The 25,291-nt window shown below is 43.2% G+C and overlaps 1 protein-coding gene across 11 annotated transcripts in view; it reads right to left on the reverse strand.

Moving 5' to 3' along the window:
- LOC119656080 (CUGBP Elav-like family member 2) overlaps positions 1-25,291 on the reverse strand; it is a 417,181-nt gene that overhangs the window by 166,950 nt on the left and 224,940 nt on the right. For 9 of the 11 annotated variants that reach the window (XR_005249992.1, XM_038062385.1, XM_038062440.1 and 6 more), the window contains one exon: positions 5,852-6,171. Coding sequence is in view for 10 of the 11 variants with exons in the window: in XM_038062385.1 (XP_037918313.1) it covers positions 5,852-6,171 (320 nt within the window). In the remaining variant the exon portion in view is untranslated. Of the gene's footprint in view, positions 1-5,851; positions 6,172-13,126; positions 13,401-25,291 lie in introns of those variants that run through there. The other 2 variants (XM_038062447.1, XM_038062410.1) reach the window with 1 other exon arrangement.

Raw genomic sequence — 25,291 nt, forward strand, 5'->3', positions numbered from 1 at the left:
ACTATTACTAAGGATTAAAACACACTAAAAGCATTCTCTGCTTATCGTAAAAGACGACTAAAAGGGATAGAAGATGGACAAGCCAAATGAAAATTCAGTTTCCTCGCCTTGGTTTCTACTACCGACAGAGTATTCGTGCCTTGGATAAAGGCGGACTCATCAGTTCCTACTTTTGGCTATCGTCCAGCGATACGCCTTGATTTTTATGCGTATTCGGTTAAGCGAGTTTAGATAGTGAAACTCTGAAGAGTACTTCTTTCGTGCTTCCGATACTGTATTATCGAATTCTTGTAATCCTTGTGGAAACAAGGATGAACGCAGTTCTGGAATAATATTTCTGCAGCTTCTATAGTGTCGTCACTGAAAACACATTATTCGAGCAGAAAGCCTCTCAACAGATCCGCAGAATTTAAGTGATCGTATTGACCACATTACGATTAGCAGTAGATTTAGGGGTTGCTTCTCGATTTGCACTGACGTAGACCTCGCAAGGGATTTTACATTGGTGGCTGAATTCCATGGTTTGCGTATTGCGTCCAAGATATTTCCGAGGATTGGAAAGTTTGGACCTCCGAGTTCAACACCGGCCGTTTGCACGATTCGAGACGGAACGTGAACATTGATAAGCACTGGACCGCTATTAAAATCGTTCATTTCTGAGACGAGGTACGCACTGCGCAACCCTTCGGCGACGTTGCCAGTAGTCACCTGCACCGGGGGTTTGCCAGTGATGGGGCGAGCCTGTTGGAGGCGGTCATTGAGCATCCCCTAGATAGGAAAGGGGGGCAGAGGGGATGTATCATTCGCCTTGGGTTCCTCCCAGATGGTCCGTGAGTTCCACTTGATAGCATGGGAGATTCTCTTAGTTCGAACGTCACAAAGATCAGCGACGACCGAGAAGGCGTGAAGCTCAAGGTCATCCCATACGTCGAGATTCCCAAGTATTTCGAACCTGGTTACCGAAGATCGGGATGGCTTAGGAAAAGTTCGTTCAATTTTTAGGTCTTCGAAACCTAAGGATTACCAGGGACTACTGTGAAGTGATCAAAGAGGAGGAACCACAGGCAAATACGCAACATTTCTTTTCCTTTAGCCTATGTCCCGTTCACAAGCGGGGTCCGCTCGTCGTGATCGGTTGCACTGTCGTTTGCCTGATCTTGATGCAGTCGCGACGTTTTCAAATCACCATCCAGCGTATTAAGCCACTGTTGTTTCGGCCGGCCTTTTGTTTCCCATCAGCTTCGATGTACAAACCAGTCTTGGCAAGTGAATTCTCGATAACTCGAATTACGTAGCGATCGAAGACGCCTCTCTCCCAATTCTCCCACGATCGGTGCATATCGACCGCGGATATCCTTGCTTCGGACGTGATCAATGCGTGTTACGCCACTAGCCCACCGGAACTCCTTCGCCCCCATTACCGCGAAACGCCATTCATTGTTTTCATAATCGGCCAACACTCAGAACAATAGAGGGCGACTAGGCGGACGAGACTGCGGTAAATTTAGATTTAAAACGTTCGCTGATATGTCGATCACAAAGAACACCAGTTGTATAACGCCCCTTCATCCAGGTTGCGCTAATGCGTGACGCAATCTCATAGAGCAGTTCTCAATAGCTGATATGAATAGACTACTTTTCTACCCCGAATAAATGGGGAGTGGTAGTGAGCACTGGAAAGTGCGCTTCGGGGTCAAGAACGCAAAGGTGAAAGTGTTCCGCTTCTGGACAATAAACGGCGTACATCCAGCTGACGAAACCAGGAGATTAAAATCAACGGTCCGAAAGAGACTATCGATCTCCCTGCGCAAGCAGATCATAATGAGGGCAGCGCAAATAAATCTGAAGCACCTGAAACGCGCCTCAGCTAATCGATGCCACACTAATAGAAGAGCCCTGCGACCAGAGGAAGTGGAACCATCAAAGAACTCCAAAGTAAATATTGTAATTTATTCCACAACGCAAGAGACACCAATCCGACAGCATGTATCTTCTGCGGAAAGAACCTACACACTTTTCTATGTCCGGACCTGAGAAGAGGTCCTTGTTCCCCCTACTAGCCGAAAGTGGGAGTGACAGTGGAAAACTAACGAGCGTCTAACCAAGGATGCTTCTCAGATCACAGTGTGATACTTTCCAGTCCAAATCTCGCTTTTAGAAGTTTGCTCTCCGTAGAACGATCGTCTGGAGGAAGTTTGGTCAAGTTATCAAGAACAAACTCTCAACAGACGAATTGAAGCCAAAGTTCTCTCAACAGACGAACTGAAACTAAAGTTCAGGCTTCTTAACAAAAAACATTCGAACATGCTTCAGCATTTCGTGCCGTGTAAAATACAGCAAAAGGACACTGCTACCATGGCAAAATGAAGATCTGTCCAATTTCGGAGAGCTGACCAGAGAGATCTTAAACATTTGCAAAGGCACGCTACGTCCATCAAGACTGCCACAAAGCAGTTCTAGTTGGACTTTTTTCAGAACATTGATAGCACCAACGAGTCTATGAAACTCAACAAGATGCTAGCCAAAGACCATAAGCGTCTATCCTTTCATAAACAGTCGGAAAGCGTCTGGAAGAAATTTTCTGATGAGACCTTTCCTCCCCGTCAGCCAGGAGCACTGTGAGTCATAACCTTGCATGGAGGGTACACAGCCCCACTCTTGTCTGAAATTATCAAATTGGTAATTACCACGGATAAAATCAGCTACCCTTTCAAAAGCTTCTCCGCATATAAATCTCCGGCCCAGATAGCATAATGCGAGCCATGCAATAAAAACAGCGGGTAAGGACTAGGCTGTGGTTTGTAGAGCGTTACCAAAGCTGCATTTCTTTCGGAAACTGCAGTACTGGAAACGTGCACGAACGGTTTTCACACCGAAAGTGGGTAGGAGCGGCTATCCAATTAAAGACGATCATGGAGAGAACACCCTCCTCCAAATTTCAGCACGCCTAATTCAAAGGGATATCCACAGAAACCTTTCTACACGGTTGAGCGGTCGCAACGTAACAAGCAATATACTCAAGCTGCCTCCCTGAATATAGAGGGGACATTTCAAAATGTCAAAACCAAAGCCATCAGGGAAGCTGTATCCGCACTGGATAGAATCCATCCTAAAAAACACAATAATCTAATCTGATTTGGGCATCCTTTCTGTTCATTGCTCTGGTCAAGTGGCTGTACCAGAGCTGTGGGCGAAAGGGATGCCCCAGGATAGTGCCATCTCCCGGGTGCTCTGATTGTTAGTGATGGACCAATTTTTACGCATATTGGACAAGATTGAAGTGAAGATTATGGCGTCTGGAATATTTCCCTCCGTTATGAGTAAAAATGCGGACTCGGCAGAAACCCTACCAAAACGGAACTGATAATATTTAGCATCAAGGGTACTAGAACTCTCGCTCGCCTCCTGCGACTAAATGAAAAATGAAAAATCTCTTCCTTCAATATAAAGTATGTGGGTGCATTCCTGGATGCTAAGGTGGATTCAAGACTTAACATGTGTAGAAATTAGGGTTAAAAAGGTATTTTTAGCTTTTTACGCCTGCAAGAGGAAATGAGATCTTCTTGAAGGATGGTTCTCTAGATTTACATAGCTGTGTTTCGTCCCATCCTACTGTACGGTTCATTTGGGTGGTGGTGGTGGCAAGCGCGGAGCAAGAAATTCGATAGAACCAAATTTAACAGAATTTAAAGAACCGCGCGTACATACAGGTGCTACCGATGCTCTGCAGTCTTGCCCGGCAGATTCTTCTACCTCCTTCCCCTGGGTCTCTGTATTAAATACGTCGTTGCGTGCAGTTCCGTCAGACTACTAGATGAGGCATGATCCCAGCCTTAAGCGTAATATAACTATTATGGCCGAAAGCCAAGCGTTCATTAAGGCGCTGTACTCAGTAATGACATCCTCCAGACTGGTGAAACAGTGCAGGTACACACTGAACAATTAAGTCACCTTAATATATTTATCGTTCCGATGCTTGTAGTTCTTCTAAATAAAAATAAAACTAGGTAGCTTGCTCCTACTATATATATTTTGTACTAGGAGCAAGCTACCTAGTTTTATTTTTAATTAAGTCACTTTCCTCTAAGTTCCTGATCATAGAAACATAGAGAAGAATCAGCACGTTGACGAATTTAGCCGGGCAAGGCTCTGCTCTTGGGAGTTTCTGGGTGGATGCAGTCTGCGTTCCGCTGACAACAACAATCTACTTGCTCTACTTAACACCCGCTGACTTCAGATGCCGAAGACCCATTAGCTGCGGCGAGTCATGGAGGCTTTGAACCGTCTATAAAAAAAAACCCAATCGAAAAGGTTGGGTCAAACGCGGGCAATTAATAATAATAATCGTTGGCGCAACAATCCATATTGGATCAGGGCCTTGAAGTGTGTTAGAGCACTACACACAGTATACTGTAGGAGGCAATGTGGTCAACATTACGGGCAATTGCAGGCTGTTAACACGGAGCACTGTTTTAGAGGGGGTCATGCCGCCAGAGTTGGCATACCCAACAGAAGCTGAGAAGAGGAAGGAGAAACCTTTGTGATTGCCCGACTCTAACTAGAGCCAGGCTACGGACGTCCGTAAACAATTCTTTGCGGAACTCAAATCTATACTTGCAGAGTGTGGAAGCTGCTATAAATGTGACGGGCTGGCTATAAAGATCTGAACCAGCTGGACTCTTCCCCTCTTGCTTTAATCGCAGTGGTCATAGTTTTAGGAATTTTTCGGGGACATCTGGTGGGAAACGTGCTAAATAGTCTGGGTTGGACGATCAAAGTCACCCTTCCCCCTCCCCATACTAGGAAGATAGAGGTGCATGAATTGGCTGTCGGACTGCTCTTGGTAGTCCCCTGGTGGGCGCAACCTATGTCCCACCGGCATCAATCTACTCGCACTACTTAACAGTCGTTGACTTGAGATGATAAAGGATCAGCACCTGCTGACTCGGCCATAGGAGCCTTTGTGCCAGGCGTGTGTAGGGATGTCGTTCATTGTGTGCGTGTGGGTCAAGATTTCCAACATTTCAAGCAAATGCCTTGTCCCTCACCGTTTCGGAAAAAAATGCGTGTGATAGGCAGACGGAGAGACAAAAATAAAGTTTGGTACCATCCATAAGGTATTTCCAACCACCTTGCTCGGTCGGACAGCCCAATTCCTTATCGACCCATACCAAAGCGGATTCACTTTAAGCAAATCAACGAAAGATCAGAGTTCCTCACTGGGACGACCGATGAAAAGACTTAGTTCCACCATGTTTTGATCAACTCCAAAACTGCCTATGAAAACAGAACTAAACTGACATTTCATAACGTCATACGAGAATTCGATATCCCAATAAAATTAGTGGAACCGTAACCAATGTGCCAGGTCAGATAAAAGCAAAGACTTGGGTGCAGAGGAAAGTTGTGAACTTTTACTCGCCCTAGAGCAGAGAATCTTTTGAAGAATTTTTCATCCCTTACAAGAGGATAGACCATTTCGTAACCCCCAAAATGAAGAATCCCATAAGCGAGATCATAGCCTTTTGGTATTTTTACCTCAAAAGCTCGCACAAAATAACCGTTCAAATTGATTAATTAACCATTCCAAACATGAAACCGATCATTGATAGAATACCATTTTCCAGACCTTTTCCTAATTGTGATTGGCACAATTTTCCTAAACTACGCCGTAACGTCTGCTATGAACCGTTTTCCCCAAAGGTGGGTGGATGTGCTTTTTCCTTTTGGAAGAGTATTAAATTATTCGTTAGCAAACTTTGAGCTTGGAAGGAATCCCGCAGGGAATTTCGGAGTTGTCTAAATAGGAGGAAGTTGTTTGGCACATGATTAAAGTCTGAAAGCAACTCACCTTTACTAACACCTGTTCCCTTGTCGCGCAGTACATTTATCGAATGCACTCGCCCGAATTCCTCGAACATCTCCCTAAGTTGCTCCTCGTCCATCGACTTCGGTACTTGGCCCACAAACATTTTAATATAATCGGGATCCGGCTGCTCATTGCTGAACGTTACGCCTGTTGTCATCGAGTCTACGGTCGATCCATTCGTGAGATTCTTATTCGGACTGCATGTGTTATTATTGTTGCAAACACTATCGTTGTTGTTGTTTATACTATTATTGTTATTATTGTTCTGAAGGCTCGTATTGCTGCTGTTCATGCTGATTCCACTGCAAAGAGACCAAGGAGGAAAAAACCTCGTATAAACAACTTGTTTAATTATCGCATCTCATTAAACTTGGTCGCAAACATTGTAGCGTCTAATGTAAAAAGTTTCGGCAATAAACAGGAGACATGCGAGACACAAATCGATTCCTATAACCAAAATGTTAAGAGCTGAGCAGGATAAACATTTTACTGTTGTTGTTGCCGAAGGAGAATATAAAATGGCAAATATATACGTTGTAAAGGCGAGGGAAAATGCTATGCTGAAAAGTTGAGTGCATGTCAAACAAGAAAATCCTTCAAAAAGCCATGATAAATTCAAACATTGTTTTATATCAACAGAAGCTCAACATAATCGAAACTCAATGACATCAGATTCTAGAGGGATTTTCTTAACTCCCTTCCGACACAGTTCGTTCCTAAAGCCTATAGCGCGTCTAAGCCAACCCATGACGATATAAAATGAGTTTCCTCGGCTCGACATTCGCATCTGGACGAATACCGAGGGGAGTTACCATTTTTCTTGGGAATACAATAGCAGAAACCGACTTCTTCAACCACAGTTTCCAGGAAGGAAAGCCTGCATGGATAGTGTCCTTTGATTCTATCCCAGTGAAATGAAAATCAAATCTAAATATACATATCCGAATTTCGCCTTGAAAATGTTGGGTATATATTTTAAATCTCATACGTCTCGGTCTCTCTGCTATTTATTACCAAAAAGGACATCCGAAAATAATAAATCCGAAATAGAATGCAAACGCATAGCTCCAGTGGATAGAGAATACCCGAGCTGCTATGGCAACATTTGCTCGTTACCATTAGATATAATATTGATTTGTTTCCCAGCCATATCCTGCAACCCTTATAATTCTTAATAAAGAAAAATAACATGAGTATGCATAGTCTGCCAAGCCGCCAACCACTAAATATGAGGGTTGTTGCTCGTCTGTGAAATGTCAACGTTCCAAGAGAAAAACCATCTCCTTTAATGAATTGAGGAATTAAGCAAATAGGAAATGAATTAATAAATGTTGGAGCAAATTATAGACAAGATAGCTCAAATATCTTTGCAGGTTAATTAATTTAATTAAGATATTTCCTTTGATGTTTTCCCTGATAGTATTTACCCTGGCATGCCGTGGAATAATTTAGGTCGATGATTAGATGGATTCTGCATTCAGTAATAAGATGAATTAATCACTTTCATTTTAGGGTTCTTTGGTTGAAAGTTTGGTCCTTCAGTACTTGAAGGTACTTCATGGCAATAGGTGAATTGCTCGGTGAATGGGAATTCTCCGGTAAATAGCTAGTTCCTCGGCGAATCTTTGATCAAGTTGATTAGAAACGTGTATATACTGTACATAGTAACATACTAGGGGCCTCATAGTGAACTTACAGGTAGAAAAGCAGCACTTCACCACAATTCTAAATCTTATAATATTCACCGATTCGCTCCCTTGCACATACGCTTCCACTTTTAAATACAAATTACGGTTCTTAATAAAATACTACCGGACAGAGTAAAGTTCGCAGCTTCGCATTTGCTATAATTGTGAGATGAAAATCCTCCAGATTTTTCAAATGTAATGCTTTTATTCAAATCGAAGTCATGGCTACAACTTGAAGCTTTGGACCGCGGAAGCTGTTATGTCACAGAGGAATATTTTGAGGAATACTCGCACCCTCTTATAGTATAAAGACAAATTTAATAATAATAATGATTCCACCGTGGCCGGCCCCAAGTCCGATTGTCAAGGATGAAGGACTGATAACTTCAGTCTGAATGGTTGTACGCAACCGCACCGTCTCAGGGGTGGGTGAGGACAGTGCAGGATCTCTGTAGTCTTGCAGATTATTCAATGAGGAAGCTATTACCACACCGGGCACTCTATGAGGAAAAGGAGAAATCAAAGGTCCGGCATGGATAACCGCCTAGATGGGACTCCCGTAATGAACAGCATGGCGTCGAAACCACTAATTGTAGTGTACAGCGGATAAAGTGGACATTGTACTTCGCAACGACACAATCCCGGCCATCATCGGGATGCGTGTTTCACTTGATGTCATCGCGGAAACTCACGGAATCGGTGACATCTGGTTGATGGGGGCAGAGACACTGGGATCTACAACATCACACCGAATTACAGGCAACAGTTTCAATACTGACCGAAGCGCGATTCTTCATCCTCCAGCTGAAGTTTTCGCTAAGGATCGGGACGAATTCCAAAGGGCGTGTATAGAATTTTCGGAAATGGATCATTTGCATAGACCATGTATATTCCTAGGCTCTATGCATCTACAGCAACTCTGAGGATTCTATGCCAAATCAATGATGAGTTTCCATCTAGACTGTCTGCTGATATATGTCGCTTCTGTATTGTGGTTCAGTTACGGCTGTCAGATCAAAAGATTCGCTTTCGCATTATTGGTTTGAGCCACCAAAGAGATCCATCATGGAAAGCTCGGCGGGACTCACTAAAGCATTACATAGCTAGGCTCAAATCAGCTATGGCAGCTATGGAGAACACCGGAACTCTGCGATCCCCAGTGGAAAATGAAATTTCAGACACAATAAAGCAGAAACGTTCTGTCATATGCAGTCGGTTCCGATGGTATGGCGAAAGTCATTCCTGACGTATCCAGAATGCAACGTACGCGAGGAACTAGGGGAACATTTTCAAATCTCTCAACGAATCCCAACAGAGCATCTAGATAGTATAATTTTCGATAATGGAAGTAAAAGAGGATTGCGGTGGAATTTGGAGGTTTCCTGCCCAGCATGCTGAGTGGATCACCGCTGAGGGCACCTGCTATGCCACTACCATTGGCATGAATTTTGCGGATGTTACCGAAGAGGAGGTTCAAGGAGCCATAAACAGTTCGATGAACCTGGGGGGTCCTGACCTGGATCGGGTGCAGAATTTCTGGTGAAAAAAATTCACCAGTATACACGCTCGGTTGGCACATAAGATAAACCAGGTCATAAGTCGGCGGATGAATTTCCACCCTTGCTCACCTAGGAAGGACACGATGCAGGACCCCGCAGGCACTAGATCAACCACTTGCTTACCAATAATTATAAGTGGAAGGGTCAATGTCCTCCTTGAAACCAACAACATTCTGTCCAATGAATGAAAGGGCTGCCGAATCGGATTACGGGGTTACAAAGAGCCGACTCGGCAGTTGTAAGACAAGTAACTAGAGGCCAAAGAAGTTGCTATATCGATTATGCCAAGGTGCACAAATAGCTAAACGATATCCTATACCTAGATCCCAGTGATCCGAAACTGATAAAATTTTTGGCGATAGTCATGGAAGGGTGGCATACCACCTTGGCAGTGCATGAATCTGAGTGGAACAACACCTTAGAGCGCATCCACTTACGGAGAGGTATCTTCCGACGAGATTCGTTGAGTCCTCTTTGGTTCTGTATGGTACTCAATCCCTTTCACGGCTAATGAATGATGCTAGAGGGAATGATTTTGCAATCAAACATGGTCGACGTGCTAAGTGCGAGCTGACACACTTGATGTACTTAGATGACATCAAGTTGTATGTTGGTACTGATGAGCACCTAAGGAGTCTGGTACGAATAGTAGCCATGATTAGCCGTGATATTCGAATGGAATTTGGGTTAGACAAATGTCGAAACGATATTACGAGCCGCATGCCGGACATAGCACTGATGACATCGACATCCAAGTTATAATCGGGACACACTTCGACAAATACCACGAAATTTCGCAAGGAACCCATGGTCGAGTTGGTGATCTGATGGATGCTCTGCCCGCCGAAACCCTACGATTTGTGAAGCTGATGTTGAAACAAGCATACTGAATATGTTCGCCATCCTTCCATCGGCTTATGTATCCAGCATATTCCCGTAGACGAAAGCCGATCTGGAAAACGTCCAGCGATGAATACGGACTACTATGTCCACATTCCGAATGCATCATCCAAACTCTGCAGTGGAGCGCATGGTCCTGCCTCGTGACATCCGAGGCAGTTCATTAAGGTGCGCAGTGCGACGCTCCTTGACAATATTATTAACATTATTATTAATTGCTGATATTAATATGAGTAAGGTTTGGGTATTGATATTTTTGAATGGGCATATTAAGATGAAGGAAATATTGCCGAATATGCAATTGAAATTTTGATCTCCGACAATTATTACAGTAGCGAAAGTAATGTCTGATATTTGCAGGCGGATTGACACTAGGAAGTACGAAGTTGCTTGCCTTGTAAACATGCAGAAAACTTTTGATACCGGCTGGTTCGATGGACAGATCTTCATTCTCCTAAAGAACGAGTTTGACTGCAATCTTGTAAGGATGGCAAGTGCTTTGTCATCACAGATGAAAATCCCTCTACAAATAGAAAATTTCATGTTCTGAATCGATTGCTACACTGTGACTGGGCCTGCACTTTTTACAGTGTTTATCGGCGAATTACTCAATTTGTTCGAGTTGATTAAATCTCCAAAATGGTAATTGTTTATCTTCGCTAATGATCTGATAGCCTACATGGCACACTTCAGAAGATATTCAATAGCATTAAGTTTTTCCCGAACAATTGGCGGATAAAAATGAAAATGAAACGATTCTGGAATTTGGAAAGGAATTGAAGAGATTTCCACGTTGTTGTGAATGATGGTGGTTCCGAGCGCATTCTTCATGAAAAGTGCATTAAGGCCGCCATCCAGGATCGGTTCAACCTGTCAGTTACGCCAGAACAATTCTCAGTTGACCGCTGACGGTCGCCGCATATAGACTCTTTAGACAATGAGTGACAATTTCATCCCACATTTGAATGCATGGTCTCGTCCAATTTACCGGTACGTGTCAGTCCAAGAGGAGGCCGGATTGACTGTGGCCTAACGGGTCTGCTTAACCGTGGGTCTCCGGCTTTAAATGCCTGAGCGTGCATCTTGACGGGCGTCCGGAATTTAAGGAGCATGTTAAAGTGGCGGCAAGGTATTCATGTCTCTTCAAAGATTCCAATGTGCTCCACATCTTGCTAAAATTGATCAGAACATCGAGGCCGATGAGGAAACGACCAAAAGGCCGGCCGAAACAAAGATGATTATACGACATAAAAGGAGAACGGAAACGTCAATAACTCATCGGATAGGGGCCGACTTCACAAAACGGCATATGACAGGTTACTGGAATATGCGATTCAAAACGGTTTCGAAAATACTCAGAATGCTCGTTTTTTCCAATTGGGTGGCGAATATGGTAATATCAACTGGACATACTGACTTCAGCGAAGTGAGATGCATCGTGTTTTTGTAACCTTCGAAGCCTTGTGGCTGCAAACGACTTTTGCGAAGCGAGCTCTTTTGACGTGGGAGCCGATTTCTGACAGGGTATTAATTTGAGGTCCCGGTTAAGGAGCAACAGAGAACAATTACAGCCAATTTAGGAGTGGCTTGGTAATGTATCTGAATGACAAGGCATGGTCTTGGCGAAAAGTTCTTCTACAGCTTGCATCGCCTCCTCATCGGCGGCACACTGTTCGAAAATAGGACCTGCAATTAGATCACAAGATCAGTTGTGTGTTCACTGACCGAACAGTTAACCGGATCCACCATATCACAATGAGCAACAGAAGTACTGTGCAGTCATACAAACTTTAAGCAATCCGCTCGAAACAAGTACTGACAAATACTGAGCCACCATCAAATATGCCTTTGTCGCTAATGTGAGTAAGATTGTTGGGCAATAGAATGTTGCAAGACCTCGCAGACTGTAAAAACGTGGTGACAAATCGAAGAACGTGAAGAGCTGAGAACTTTTTGGAGCCCCGTTACCGTGTAAACATACGGGAAATACAGCGTGCCTACCACAGCGGGAGTGAAGCAAAAACCACTATAAATAGAAACAATTTCGCCACCGAATATTGCATCACAAATACAAACAGGTGATCATAAGCATTTCGATGATTCTGTGAGGTACGGCGGGTTTTTCACGGATTTCGTCGCAATTCTGTATCATGTAAGTTCCGCTTCATGTGGAGGATATATCAAGCCACCGTAAGATGCAGATATGGGGTGTTTCTCCAAATAAATGTGAAACATGCAGCTCAGGTGGTTCACAAATTCGATATGCGAGCAGTTGTCACCGCTCGATGTGGGGCAGGGTCTGCACGTCTTTATTGTGTACCACAGGTACCTATTAGAGAGAGTTTCCGGACTGTATAATCCTCAACCATACAGAGTAGATGAACTGCCCACCGCAGCTTATTAACACAGATTCTGAACAGAGGCTCCTCGAGAAAATATGCCAAAACAACTTCCGCCTAACTGAAATCTTTTTATGAAAGCTCCCAGCTGCAACATGAAATCCTTGTATTTCGCCTAGAAGAATGACTCATTATTTGTTTACAACAGCCCAAAAATTCACTAGGGCCAGGCAACTTTAAAAGCCAATTCTACGGGTGTATCTGGCCGATAAATGCGCACACAAAAGTTCAAGTCTAGCCGTTGATAATCATATTACGCTGATTTGTATGTGTCCGTTGTCATCGAATCTAAGGTGTGCAGAGACGGGAACATCCACCGCCCATGTGGCGATGATTTATATTCTGCCACCAGGATAACTGGCGCCGGTCTATCACCACACCATATTCTAATTAACACGTCCTCATGTGACGATGATAATAACCCCACTGCAAACAGCAAATCAATAATTATTTGGGCAGTCCAATTCTCCAATTCCCGTCAAAATGACTGCAGGCGGGGCAGGCTAGAGGGTGGAATAATCCATGGCCGACGCCAATATGTGATTAGTGTACAGAATTAATCGGTCGGAAAATTGAAATTAATTCAATTTGAAATCAAATCATATTAACTATCCGCCCGGAAGACCAGGATACAAGCCAATACCCCGAAATCAGTGTGGAATTATCCTGGCACATGTTAGCACCGTTTAGCCATGTACATCGGGGACTCACCTGTACAAATCATCTTTTTCCAGGAAGCTGAAAATCGATCGACGATTTTGCAAAAAGTTGTTGGAGTAACGTAACATGATGTCGGAATACTGTCCTTGCCGCTTACAACACGCGATTTTGGTAGTTTAAAAGAAAACAAGAGGATTCGCACTTTTTCACGCAGAAATGTAAAAAATAAAATCAAATTTTTAAAAAGGTAAGGAACGGATATAGAGGACTCTTAACGGTCACAACACCACACCGAATTGATGGACGAAAGAACGTTAAATGAAGCCAAATTTCGCCGAAAAGTGATCACTAAGAGAACTTATTTTTGGTATAATTTCTGGGAATGGTGGAAACTTGATTTCAAAATCCGTTAATCCAGATCATGTTTTCGTAAAATTGCAACAGTGAAATAAGTGTTACCAGGCAAGCAGTGCAAATTATAGCAAAATTAGCAAAGTAATGGTAGCGCCAAATTGAGTCTGTATTCGTTACCAGTGGAGAGCTCCACCCGAAATGGCTCAAATTCAAAGCATTCGAAAAATCGTTCTCACCAACTGTATATTATGTAATAGTTTCATTTTTGTGATAACCATAAATTTGAATGTAATACGTCTATTCTACTTTACCAACTAAGGGCTTATTTACATACATATATGTATAGTCTAGTGGCTTAATTTTCGAAGGCCAACGTAAATATATTTTTTCATATGATCGTTAAGAGTTGCAATTCAAACTGACCAGAGCAGAAACAGTAAACCTCGTAAGGCAGGATTGATTGGGGCATTTAATTTGATTCCCCTCGTGACTTTATAATATTATGGGGAAAACAATTCATAATTCATACAAATTCTGTGCGCAGAAGAATCACCTTCCCGCATCTGCCCATGCTATAAAACTCTCAAATGGATGGGTGTATTCGGGGACGATCATCATCATCATCCACGGCGCAACAACCGGTATCCGTTCTAGGCCTGCCTTAATAAGGAACTCCAGACATCCCGGTTTTGCGCCGACGTTCACCAATTCGATATCCCTCAAAACTGTCTGGCGTCCGGGGACGATCGCATTCCACATATATGGTCACGAGACTAGTCCAATCCGAAGCGATCGAAATTTTTCCAAAAGCCACCGCACGAGGAACAAAACATGCAGTTTTTTCCGAAATGATCTCACGTTTACTAACCTCCTCTGGTGCAGACCGCTATCCACACTATTACTGGCCAAAGGGTTATCGTGTATACCCGGAGAGGCTTCACCACCCCTATCTTTTATGCATTCTCTCAAGCCAAGTTCAACGTTGGATTGATCATCACTCGCAGATATCTAATGATCGATTTTGAGATAATCTTGTGATCCAATGCAGATATTGACAATATGATTTTCCTGCGATCGCTAATAAGGATCCTCTTTCATCCGAAGGTCCAGTTTAGCTATTCGTAATCATGATTTGATAGTCGAATGCTTTCAGTTCCGAACAGTTTCACGACCATGGAGCGACTCATAACAACAATCACACTCAGCTCATCCTCCTCTGGTACTCGAAGTCAAAGCCGAGAAAAGCTGATCACTAAGTTCAAGATATGGATCTTAGAAGGGATGAAAGGAATGTAATCAGTTCAATCGAAATGGTTGTTTAGTGTGCCCTTGTGCTACAAATCGATGACGAAAATTTGAAGGTGTTGGAAGACAGGGTGTGTGTGTGTTTGAGGTAGGGGAGAAGCAAAGCCTTTGAGCACTCAGACCTTAGTGGTCCATTGTACTCGATCCCCATCCAAAGGAACATCCCGGATTCGTTTATGTATCGCAGGATTTCCGTTAGTGGATGTAATGCTATCCGCTGCAGTTGGAGCACATCACCACCAAAAATCTGATGTCCGCAAGCGGGCAACAACTCACATAAAAAATGTTCCGTGGATTCCCCTTCCTCATTACAGGATGGACACGTATCATCACATCTACATTCTACATTCCTGAACGATTTTTGAAGTGATTAAAGTAGTACTCAAAGCCCTCAATGCAGCTTGACTATCGCTACAGATTGCGATGCGTCTGACCTTCAACTGCTCGTCAATCATCCAGGTTGCAACTTTTAGAATCGCATATACTTCAGCCTGAAAGACTGTTGTGTATTGTCCCAAAGGAAAAGTCCACTTCTCGTTTTTATTTGAGAGGTAGACTCCTGCTCCAGAACCATTTTCTGTCTTTGAGCCATCGGTGTAGAAGACGTCAGTATATCCTGACACGCATTGTTCTGGTTCGTCCCAGTTTTCTCTCCGTTTCAAGATAATATCATATGTATGGGGATCTGAGAATCGGAAGACATTGCTAAAACTAGATTCAGTTCTCCCAATGACTCTTTCAATGCTTTGTACCCCCACGCCCATTGTTTGCCCATAGATCTAATCAAATTAGTCTATGAGCTGCTCTCATTGCAGTGCTCTGAATCAACAAATCCAAGGGCTGCAAAATGAGTAAGCTGCGCCGGATGTCGTCTTTGTTCATCGCAAATTAAAATGCGATCGTTTGAATCCAACTCCGCATGTTATCCACGGTTGGTTCCTCCATAATGGACTCACGGTGACCACTAGGAAGACTGGACTAGTTATGTTCACTAGGAACGTTAGGTGGGGCAGTCACACACTACCCACCTTAGCAGGGGCAGAAATACAGCTAGTACAAACAGTCAAATATTTAGGAGTAAATATTAATTCTAAGTTAACGTGGAAGCACCATATCCAAGAACAATATTAGAAATCCTGCATATTGTTCTGGTGCTGTAGGACTGCGATAGGTAAGACCTGGGAACTTTCACCACAACAGATTCATACATCCATAATAAAGCGAATTTTGATGTATGAATGCATTGTTTGGTGGCCGAGACTGAACTTTGCTAACAGCAGGATAGCAGATGAAAGACTCGGTTGCCTAAGTATTACTTGAGCACTGAGTACTACGCTACCACGACACTCGTAGCTATCCTAAATCTAACCCCCTCCCCCCCCCCCCCATGGACATGCGTCCATCTGGAAAATCTTTGGCAAACACCCGGTGGCTCTAATGCCCGCCGATCATATGGCTTTCAAATAAGACATACTCCGCCGTAATCACCAAAAGAGAAGAATGGGCGATAAATGGTCACGAGTCTTTTGAGATGACAGGTTTAATAATCTGCACCAACGGGTCAGTCGCGGAAGACGCATCGGGCGTAGGGGTATTCTCAGAAAATCAGATTGTGGAACTGGCCCGACTCCTTGGGAAAGTGACCACCATATTCCAGGCGGAAATATGCGCCTTTTCATTGGCAGAAAAGGAAAGTTTGCGACAAAAATGGAGGGGTTTCATCTTTGAGGGTCGTGAGGAGCATCCGGCCAAGTCAAGTCTACTATGAAGCAGGAACTTGCATGTATGGGGACCCCCCTTAAATTCTACGTTAAAGAATGTAACTCACTGTTTGCGTGAGCGTTCATAGTTCCCACGTTTCTACCAAATTTGGTGTCAATCACTATAACCAACTCGGAGAAAAGGGCGTGTGACGGACAGACAGACCGACAGACGCCAAGTGACACCTAATCGTATTGCAATCAACCTGCCACCAAACAAGAGTGCGGGAAATAGATGTGGATCCTCTGGGAAATCAGAGAGAAGAAGAAGAAGAGGAAAAAGGGAGCACAAATAGTTCTGAAAAACGGAACTAACAGCACCGAAGAGAGAAAGCAGGTCCAGTTAAAGTTGGAAGAACTTGCCGAAGAGTCCATTGTGGGTTTTGCGGAAAGCCTATAGGTAGTATTCAAACGGCCACATTGCGATTACTAGTGGACGCAGCACAGAAGTTATTGGCAGCCGCGAAGGTTCGAATCGGATGGGTTGTTTGCCGTCTGAGAGAGCAGATTTCTCTAAAGAGGTGTTTCAAGTACCTCGCGTTTGGCCATTTCGCGAAGGCATACACCAGCGGCATTGATCGGTCCGATCGACGCAGAAGGTGTGGGGAGAAAGGCCATATTGCAAAAGCGTGCAATGGAGATGCTTATTGTGCGAAGGAAGTGAGGGACGGGATTACCGGCATATTGGTGGAAGTGGTAAATGCCCGGAACTTAGGAACGCGCTGACTTCAATGAAAAAAAGAGGTTTATTCAAATAAATGATGATAAACGATGATCATCTCCGCAGATCACGTGCCCTCCATTCTTGTTAAAAATTATCCAGGGGTTATTCCCCCAGCAAGAGGAGGCCGTACACAGCTTACAGCAACCTTTGAACGACACGGCAATACCGCCAGTCACCAGTGACAAGTTGTTGGAAATCTGCGCTAGCTCCGCATCTGGATGGCGTGCCGAATAGTTGAGTTGTTCGAAGCGTGCATGTCCAAGGGGATATTTCCTGCATCATAGAAACGACAGAAGTTGATGCCACTGCCTAAGGCTGCCAAACTTCTAAGTGAGTCAACCTCCTACAGACTTATTTGTCTTTTGGTGTGGGGCAAAATGCTAGTGCGAGAAATCTATAATAGATTACTCCCGGTTATTGAGAGCCAGGGAGGTCTCTCAGAGATCGGCAGTATGGGTTCTGTAAAGCCAGAGCAACCATTGATGCCATCAAAGTGGTTACTGGCTTGGCCGAAGATGCAGTCCACGGAAATGGGCAGTACTAGCAAATATTACATAGTAGTGACCCTGGATGTGAGAAATGCATTCAATTCGGCAAATTGGAACCTAATGCGGGAATCTCTGGCGAAGATTGGTATTCCCGCTTATCTTGCAGTTATTGTCAACAGCTATTTACAAGAACGGAGACTTTGATATGACACCGATAACGGACCCCAGGAGTACGTTGTCTCCGCGGATGTCCCACAGGGCTCCGTACTGGGCCCACTGCTGCCGAACATCATGTACAACGATGTACTTAATGTTCTCCCTCTGGAAGAAGCCACGGTGGTGGGCTACGCCGACGATATAGCGCTGCTTGTGGTCGCAAAGCACCTCGAAGTTATGCTCATGCAAAGCAATCAATGCTGTTAAGGGTTGGCTAGAGTCTGACACCTGCGGAGGAAAAAACGGAAACGGTCCTCATCACCGAGCGCCATAAAAGAAATTTTGCCCGTATTCAAATTGGGAATCATATCATCACTTCTAAACCTGCCATCAAATATTTGGGAGTGATGATAGACGGAAGCTTAGCTATAGGCAAAACGTGCAATATGTTTATGACAAAGCATCCACTGCAAGTGTGGCCCTGACAAGGATGATGCCGAACGTAGAAGGGCCACGGCATGCTTCCAAGTTGCTTATAGCTAGGGTAGTGAGTTCGATCCTGCTCTATGCAGCTGCAGTTTGGGGAAAGGCATTGCAGATTGCATTCAACGCTAACAAACTGAGTTTAATCTATAGACGAACAGCCCAAAGGGCGTGCTCAGATGGTGCAGCATTCGTCATCTCTGGAATGATGCCCATTGACATCTTGGCAGATGAGACCACGAATATATATAATGCGAAGTCTACCTCCCTTTTATTGCAGACGAAGAACGCCGAAAGGGAGAGGTCTCTAAATAGAGGGCAAGAGCGTTGGGAACGGGTCGGTGGACACACAGGCTCATCCCTGCTATCAAGGAGTGGTTGGAGAGACGGCACGGTGGAATTAATTATAATCTTACTCAGTTCCTCACGGGGTATGGAGGATATCGCCAGTACCTGTTCAGGTTTAAACTAGATACCTCACGCGATTGTCCAAACTGCGATGGAGTCCCAAAGGGCCCAGAGCATGTATTCTTCCACTGGAGACTAGAAAAGCGCGGTTACGTACGCCGCGGAGAGATGAAAGGGGATTAAGCTAAAATGAGCTGACTTCGCCCCGTGATGTATGATAATACCGTACGGTGGTTCCTCGGGGCTTGGGGTAAATCGAGGGTTGTTTTAGTGGGTAAATATCCGGCACACTGGCGTGTCTAGGCCAGTGTCTCCTCAAAAAAAAAGACAGGCCGACAGTAAACCGATTTTAATATGGTTTTGTTTTACACAAAACCTTAAAAAAGAAAGCGTCCTCAAAGAAAGGTTGTGTAGCCCTAATTTTCATTTGCATTGCTTTAAAAAAAAATAATTTATAAACATTATCTTATGGACAATTAAGGTCCTTTATCAACATTTTAATTTAATTCATAGTCCTGCTGGGAAAAGAAGAAGAAGCCCAAATCAGTGACTTAACCACTTAAGTAAAAATTGCCAGCGTATGGCAAAGCAATCCATTTCCCAACGGTTACTGCATGATGAGGAGGACATCAGAAGTAATCCCGCGGCTTAGCGCTTTCTATCCCGATACTATTAGGGTCAACATTTCCAGATCTCTTAATAATTCTAGGAGTCATTAAATGAAATACAGGAAAGCAACATTGCCGTGAACCCAACAACAAATGCAACTAATAAGCAAGAAATGGATCCCCCCCCCCTCTCCCCCATGCATACTTTTGTGAAAAGAAGAAAATTTCAAAAGGAACACCCGTCGAAGTAAAACGGGACACAAATAAGCCAACTCTCTACATTATCTGCGATGGAAGGAGCCGAAGTGAAATCTTCGACAGCAGCCAACGATATCACCATTAAACCCTCCAGTTGGGAGGTATTCTTCTATCACTCCAACACAATACCCACATCCCAAATCCAAACTAAAAGTGTACAAGGAATTGCTTCGATACGAGCGGAACGGAGAAATTTATTTGCCCTTTCGGCAAACACAAACGCCTTTCTCACCCACCAACAACAGCGGCTGCTAGGACTCCTGAAATTGCCATTTATAAAAGAGAAAGAAATGGCGAAGAAATATTTCGCCAAGAGGAGCGCAACACTAGGAGGGGAGTGATATGACCCGCCGGGACTATAGTTTTATGCAAATCGTGCCAAATAAATCAAGTTACAAAAAAGCGAGCCATATAACTTTTAAGAGGTACTAGTGAAAATGGGTCCGAAGTGGAGCTGGAATGCTGCCGTGTCAAAGAAAGAGGCTGCTCGAAATTCAAGGCAACGTGGGGCAAAACAACAGAAAAATTATATATATTTATCAGAATAAATGTGTTGTTTTCCGTTTTGAATTATTGCCAGCTGTCACAGTTATGAAACTTTTTAATATTCGCCAAAAACTGTCTGCAAGAAGTACAAAAGGAAATTCCAAGCAACAACGAAATTTTTTTCGCTTTCGTTCCCACAGAAAATTCTCACCGGATGTTGGAAGATGCTTTAGGGGTAAATGTATCCTTTTGACGTGTAGACACAGAGGAGTTAAAAGGATTTATTTCAATTTAAAGCCAATAAAAACAGCAAACAGAAGAAGTAGGACTTGCTTCGAACGAGTCCTGCTTTGCACGATTGGAATGGGTGCCGCTTTTATAAGTCACTTCACCAATTCCTTGCTAGTGAATATGTAAATTTGAATGAGTTAATTTCGGTTAACTTGGTAATTTGTTTTTTCGATGACGGCTCCTCTTGGAAAGTAATTTTCGTGCATTTACATAAAATGAAGATGCAAATAGAATCAACACCCAAGACAGTAGAGATGAAAAAAGATCCTGAGGAATTATTGAAGAAAGGGCATCATCCCTTCAAATCGATTCCATATCGTGGCACTAAATGCGTAAAGAGAATTTCAGAAGGTCTAACCACCAGTTCTCAGTTTGAGGCGGATTCCCAGTTTGAGTGAGTTTACTTTGTATCTTTCCATATGCTACGCATTCTTCCCGAATCAGATATTTCAATCACTAGCCATACACGGTTGTACACTTATAATCCCATCTTGCAAACTATTTCATTATAACACAAATGCCGACCCAATTGAACCCCAGCCTGAACTTTCTAAATCAATTATAAAGTTCAAGAATTTCTGCAAATTGATTTACCCTTTACACGGTCCCAAAACGACTAGACCTGAAATCGCCAGGGATGATTAATATTAAGCAATAAATTGCCTCATTAGGCAAGCATTTCTGGGACCTAAAACGAAGCTTTCTGTCATCATCCCTCGGGCAGAAATATGCCTGGTACTTTGTCTTCGAACCGAATCATCTAAAATTGATCAAAGGACTCAACCGAAAATTCCTCAAAATACAAACATTTGCCAATTTTCATTTGGCAAATTTCGCATCAAAGCCAAAAGTTTATTAATGCAAATAAGCATCATCGTTCGCAAATTTGAAATCCTAATTAATTTTTTCTACTTCATCTAATCCAATATTTTACACCATACACTCAGCCCAGAAGTAACGGGAAGCCGACGGGCGGAGCAGGCGAATATAGGAGCAGAATAACTTGATTCAATCGCGATGAAATTCCATGATAGCGATATGAAGACGAAATCGAATCCAGGTGCCGGTGCTATGTTCACAGTGAATCCTTGGTGAATTCTCAAAACAGATTTTTGTACTTCTCAGATCTAGCGCGTTTGCCGTGCCTCTTAGCCCCACATCTTTGTCATGCCCTGTCAAAAGGAAATGAATAGCTGAACTGCAACGAACCAATTGCCGAATCGATTGGAAAAGAATAAAGCAAAAAGGGCCAGGGAGCAGGACGATGACGACGAGGAGCTTCTTAGCAACGAGACGAGGAAGGTGATTCAATAAAAACAGATCAGGTTTTCGTTGAATGGGATGAACGTGATACGTGCATCGAATTGACAATGAGCGAGAATCCTTAAGATACTCATACGCGAAAGATTCTGCACCTTTTAGTTGGTTTTTACAAATATGAAGGAGGAGATGGGAATAATTTCTTGTCGATGATATCGATTATTTAGGTGTAATCGAATTTGAAAGGAAATAGCAGTGAACTGGGGAAAATTGCAATTTCTTTTCTAAATATGCAATGGGTGTTCGTAGCTAATGAGAAGGGAATTAAAGCGCAATCGATGATCAATCCTTTTGTAGAAAATACATGTCATACACCTTGTACTGAAGAAAGGAGCGTATTTCAGTATGTGCCAATCGACGGAAACGGGTTCAGAAGTTGTGGTAAATATTGATTGGATACCTCTTTTTCCAGCAATTATATACTCTATTCTTTGAGAATCAAAATTAACAAAAGATCTTGTGGTCTCAAGAGCCAGAGGCAGTTTTTCTGATTATATTCAAAAACGAACACAATATAAGATACAGCTTGACGAACCCCACTAAATAGGGCTTGCCCAAAGTAGGTCCTCCTCCGATCTCTTCATTCGAATGTCACTGGTGGCAAAGGGCTTTGTATCGTATGCTGAATGTCAGGTACTAGTTGCTTCAGTTGCGAATGAGTAACTCAGTGAAATCAAGGTAATAATTCCAGGGTCGAGCAAGAAACTGACCTACTTGCCTTCTAGGGCACCGGTAGTGTAGAAATGAAGTACTAATCGATTATGAAGATCAGATTCATGTCTCCCTTTCATCCAGTCCCGCTATCTTCTCGGAAGTATGCAGTATTACAGTATTACTGATCCACATCATTTTCAAGTGTGATTTGGTGATTTATTGAATCTCTTTACCTAAAATGGCTAGCTACTTACTAATTAATCAAAATAACCTCTGCAATATTTCACTTTTTTCGTTATTATTGTGCCATTGATGTCATGGAGGACAACTAAATGAGATGATGAAGACAAACGGTGGACAGGACAGGATCTACGATTCGACAGCAGAGCATACAGTTCGCCCTGTGTGTTCCCTGGACAATAAACATCACAGAAAATATCATTCTTCATTTTTCACTTAAAAAAAAAAATTACTTCACAAATGAATCGAAGATTGACATAAGAAATAGCTTTAAGTGATACTGCACGGGAAAAGAAAAATGCGTCAACCATGCTATTAATTTTATAGGCTTTCCGAGGTTCCGAGGTAGACCGAGGTTGACGGCAGATTAAAGAGACATGGAGATGACTTTGAAGAGTTCAAACCAAAGTTAGGGCATAAAGTTGAGAAAGAAGCATACCCTTTGAACATTCAGACCGCGGTAGTGGTCCGTTAGTGGACGTGATGTCACCCATTGCAACTTGACCGCATCCACACCAAAGACCTGATGTATGATGCGTCCATAGGCGAGGCATTATCATAGAAAATGCTCCAAGATTCCGCTTCCTAATTACAGTAGGGCACGTATCATCTTGTACAATTTCTATTATGAACATACTTATGTTAAGCTAGTGAATTATAGCCAGTCGGAATTGCAAGTCCTCCTGTTTTTGGACAGGATAAACTTTGCGGTGTGTATGTTAGATTCTGCCAGGAAAAGTTTGATGTGTCCAGCAGCATTCAGGTTCTGCCACAGATAGAAGACATCCGTAGACAATGCTACTGATATTCCAATTGCTGGTTCCGGAACCAGCTTTACTAATGCCTTCACTGTGACCAAGTACCCAGAGTAGTTCCACCGTAAGGAATCTACAAATAGAATTCAAAGGGTTTCTAAATTTCTGAACAATTTTCGAAGTGATCAAAAAATTACTCAACGCCCTCAGCGCGCACTAGCCATCGCTGCAGAATGCGATACGCCTGCCCTTCAACTGTTTATCAATCATTCAGGTTGCCTCCATTAGGATCACATACACTTCAGTCTGAAAAACTGTAGCAAATTGTCCCAAAGAAAAAGCCCATTTCTCGTTTTTGCTCCTGATAGAGAACTCTGTTCTGTTTTTGAGCCATCGGTGTAAAAGACCTCCCCTGGAACTTTTCTCCAGTTTTCTCTACCTTTCAGGATTCCACCAAATTCATCTATAGGGACCGGAGAATCGGAAAACATTGTAAAAACTGGACTCAGTACTCCCAATAATTCTCCTAATGCTTTGTGCATACTTCACAGAAGTAGCAATAGCGCACTTCCTTGGAGGCAGCCTTTTGTTGTTTCTTCTGTTAGAAAGCGATCGACACCTACTCCAGCACACAACAATCTTTCCGCTCTGGCGGCATCGCCAAATTTTTAGAACGGCGCATGATCAAACGCCTCTCTTTAATGTCCACGAACATCCCACCGCGTACCCATTTTTCGGACTCACCGGATTTTCTACGTTGGTAAAAATACCTGTATTCAATTAATGGGTGCGACCTTAGCACCCTCCCAAGAATATGATGCTCAACCAGTCTCCCTCAAGCCTTTTAGTAAGAATTAAATCAAGTTGATCTATCTGAAATTCTTTGGATTTGAATAGTAAGTTTTCCCAGGCTTAGATATGAAGACTACTTGAACCTTCTGCCAAGAGATAGGACATAGCCCAAAGTGCCAGATACTTTTTACGTTTTCAAAGGAAAAAATGCCAGCTTTCACTTTTTCATTGATAACAACCTCTCTCGCAGTGCTCCTATTCATCTTGCAACACTTACATGTCCCAACGGGCTGAAGCAACCAACATCTCCCCCCTTCCACTTCTCTCGTCAGTTTTCCCAGATCGTGTACATTCAGTAGGGTTTGTCTTGATTCCAGTCTGGAGTTCGTGAAAGTAACAAGTGGCCGACTAATTTTTCTAAGGACTCTGCATAGCCTTGAAGTCTTTCTTTCGCCTTCTAATTCCTCACAGTATGCTCCAAGGAAGTCTCAGTATTGATTTCGTGATCGCTGAACGAAAATCGAAAGTTAAACAAAATTTGATTCCCGGGAATGGGAAGTTAGTTCTTCACAAAAGTGTTAAACATAGTAGAATAGTTTGCACCAAAAACGATGACGGATGACGTCACCAGTACCACCAAGTCGATCACATACGTTACAGCTCAAACCCTGACTTACTCAATTTTCTTAAGGATTTTATCAACTTGACTCTTTTGTTCACCATAGCTTTGCCGAAATTTAGCGGTTTATCCTGTCCTTATCTTACTCTCTCTCTTTTCCCGTTCACGATCGGGGTCGGCTCGCCTTGATCAGTTGACTTGATGTGGATTAGGTCGCAAAGCTTTCAAATCAGGATCCGACGTATAAAGCCACCGTTGTTTCGACCGGCCTTCTGTTGGTCTCCCATCGACTGCGATGTTAAAACCAATCTTGGAGGTACTCGTTAGCGTGAATAACGTGACGAAATCATCGAAGACGCCTCTCCCGCAATCTTTCCACAATCAGCGTAACTCGATATCTAAATTTGGCAATATAAAAATACTCAGTGCAATGCAACCGCCCGAAGTCTACCAACTCTAGGCCACTATGATCCTTTCGCTTTTAAGCCACACCAGAAGCAGACATTTTTCTTCCT

This window comes from Hermetia illucens, chromosome 1, assembly GCF_905115235.1.
Source record: "Hermetia illucens chromosome 1, iHerIll2.2.curated.20191125, whole genome shotgun sequence".
Lineage (NCBI taxonomy): Eukaryota > Metazoa > Arthropoda > Insecta > Diptera > Stratiomyidae > Hermetia > Hermetia illucens.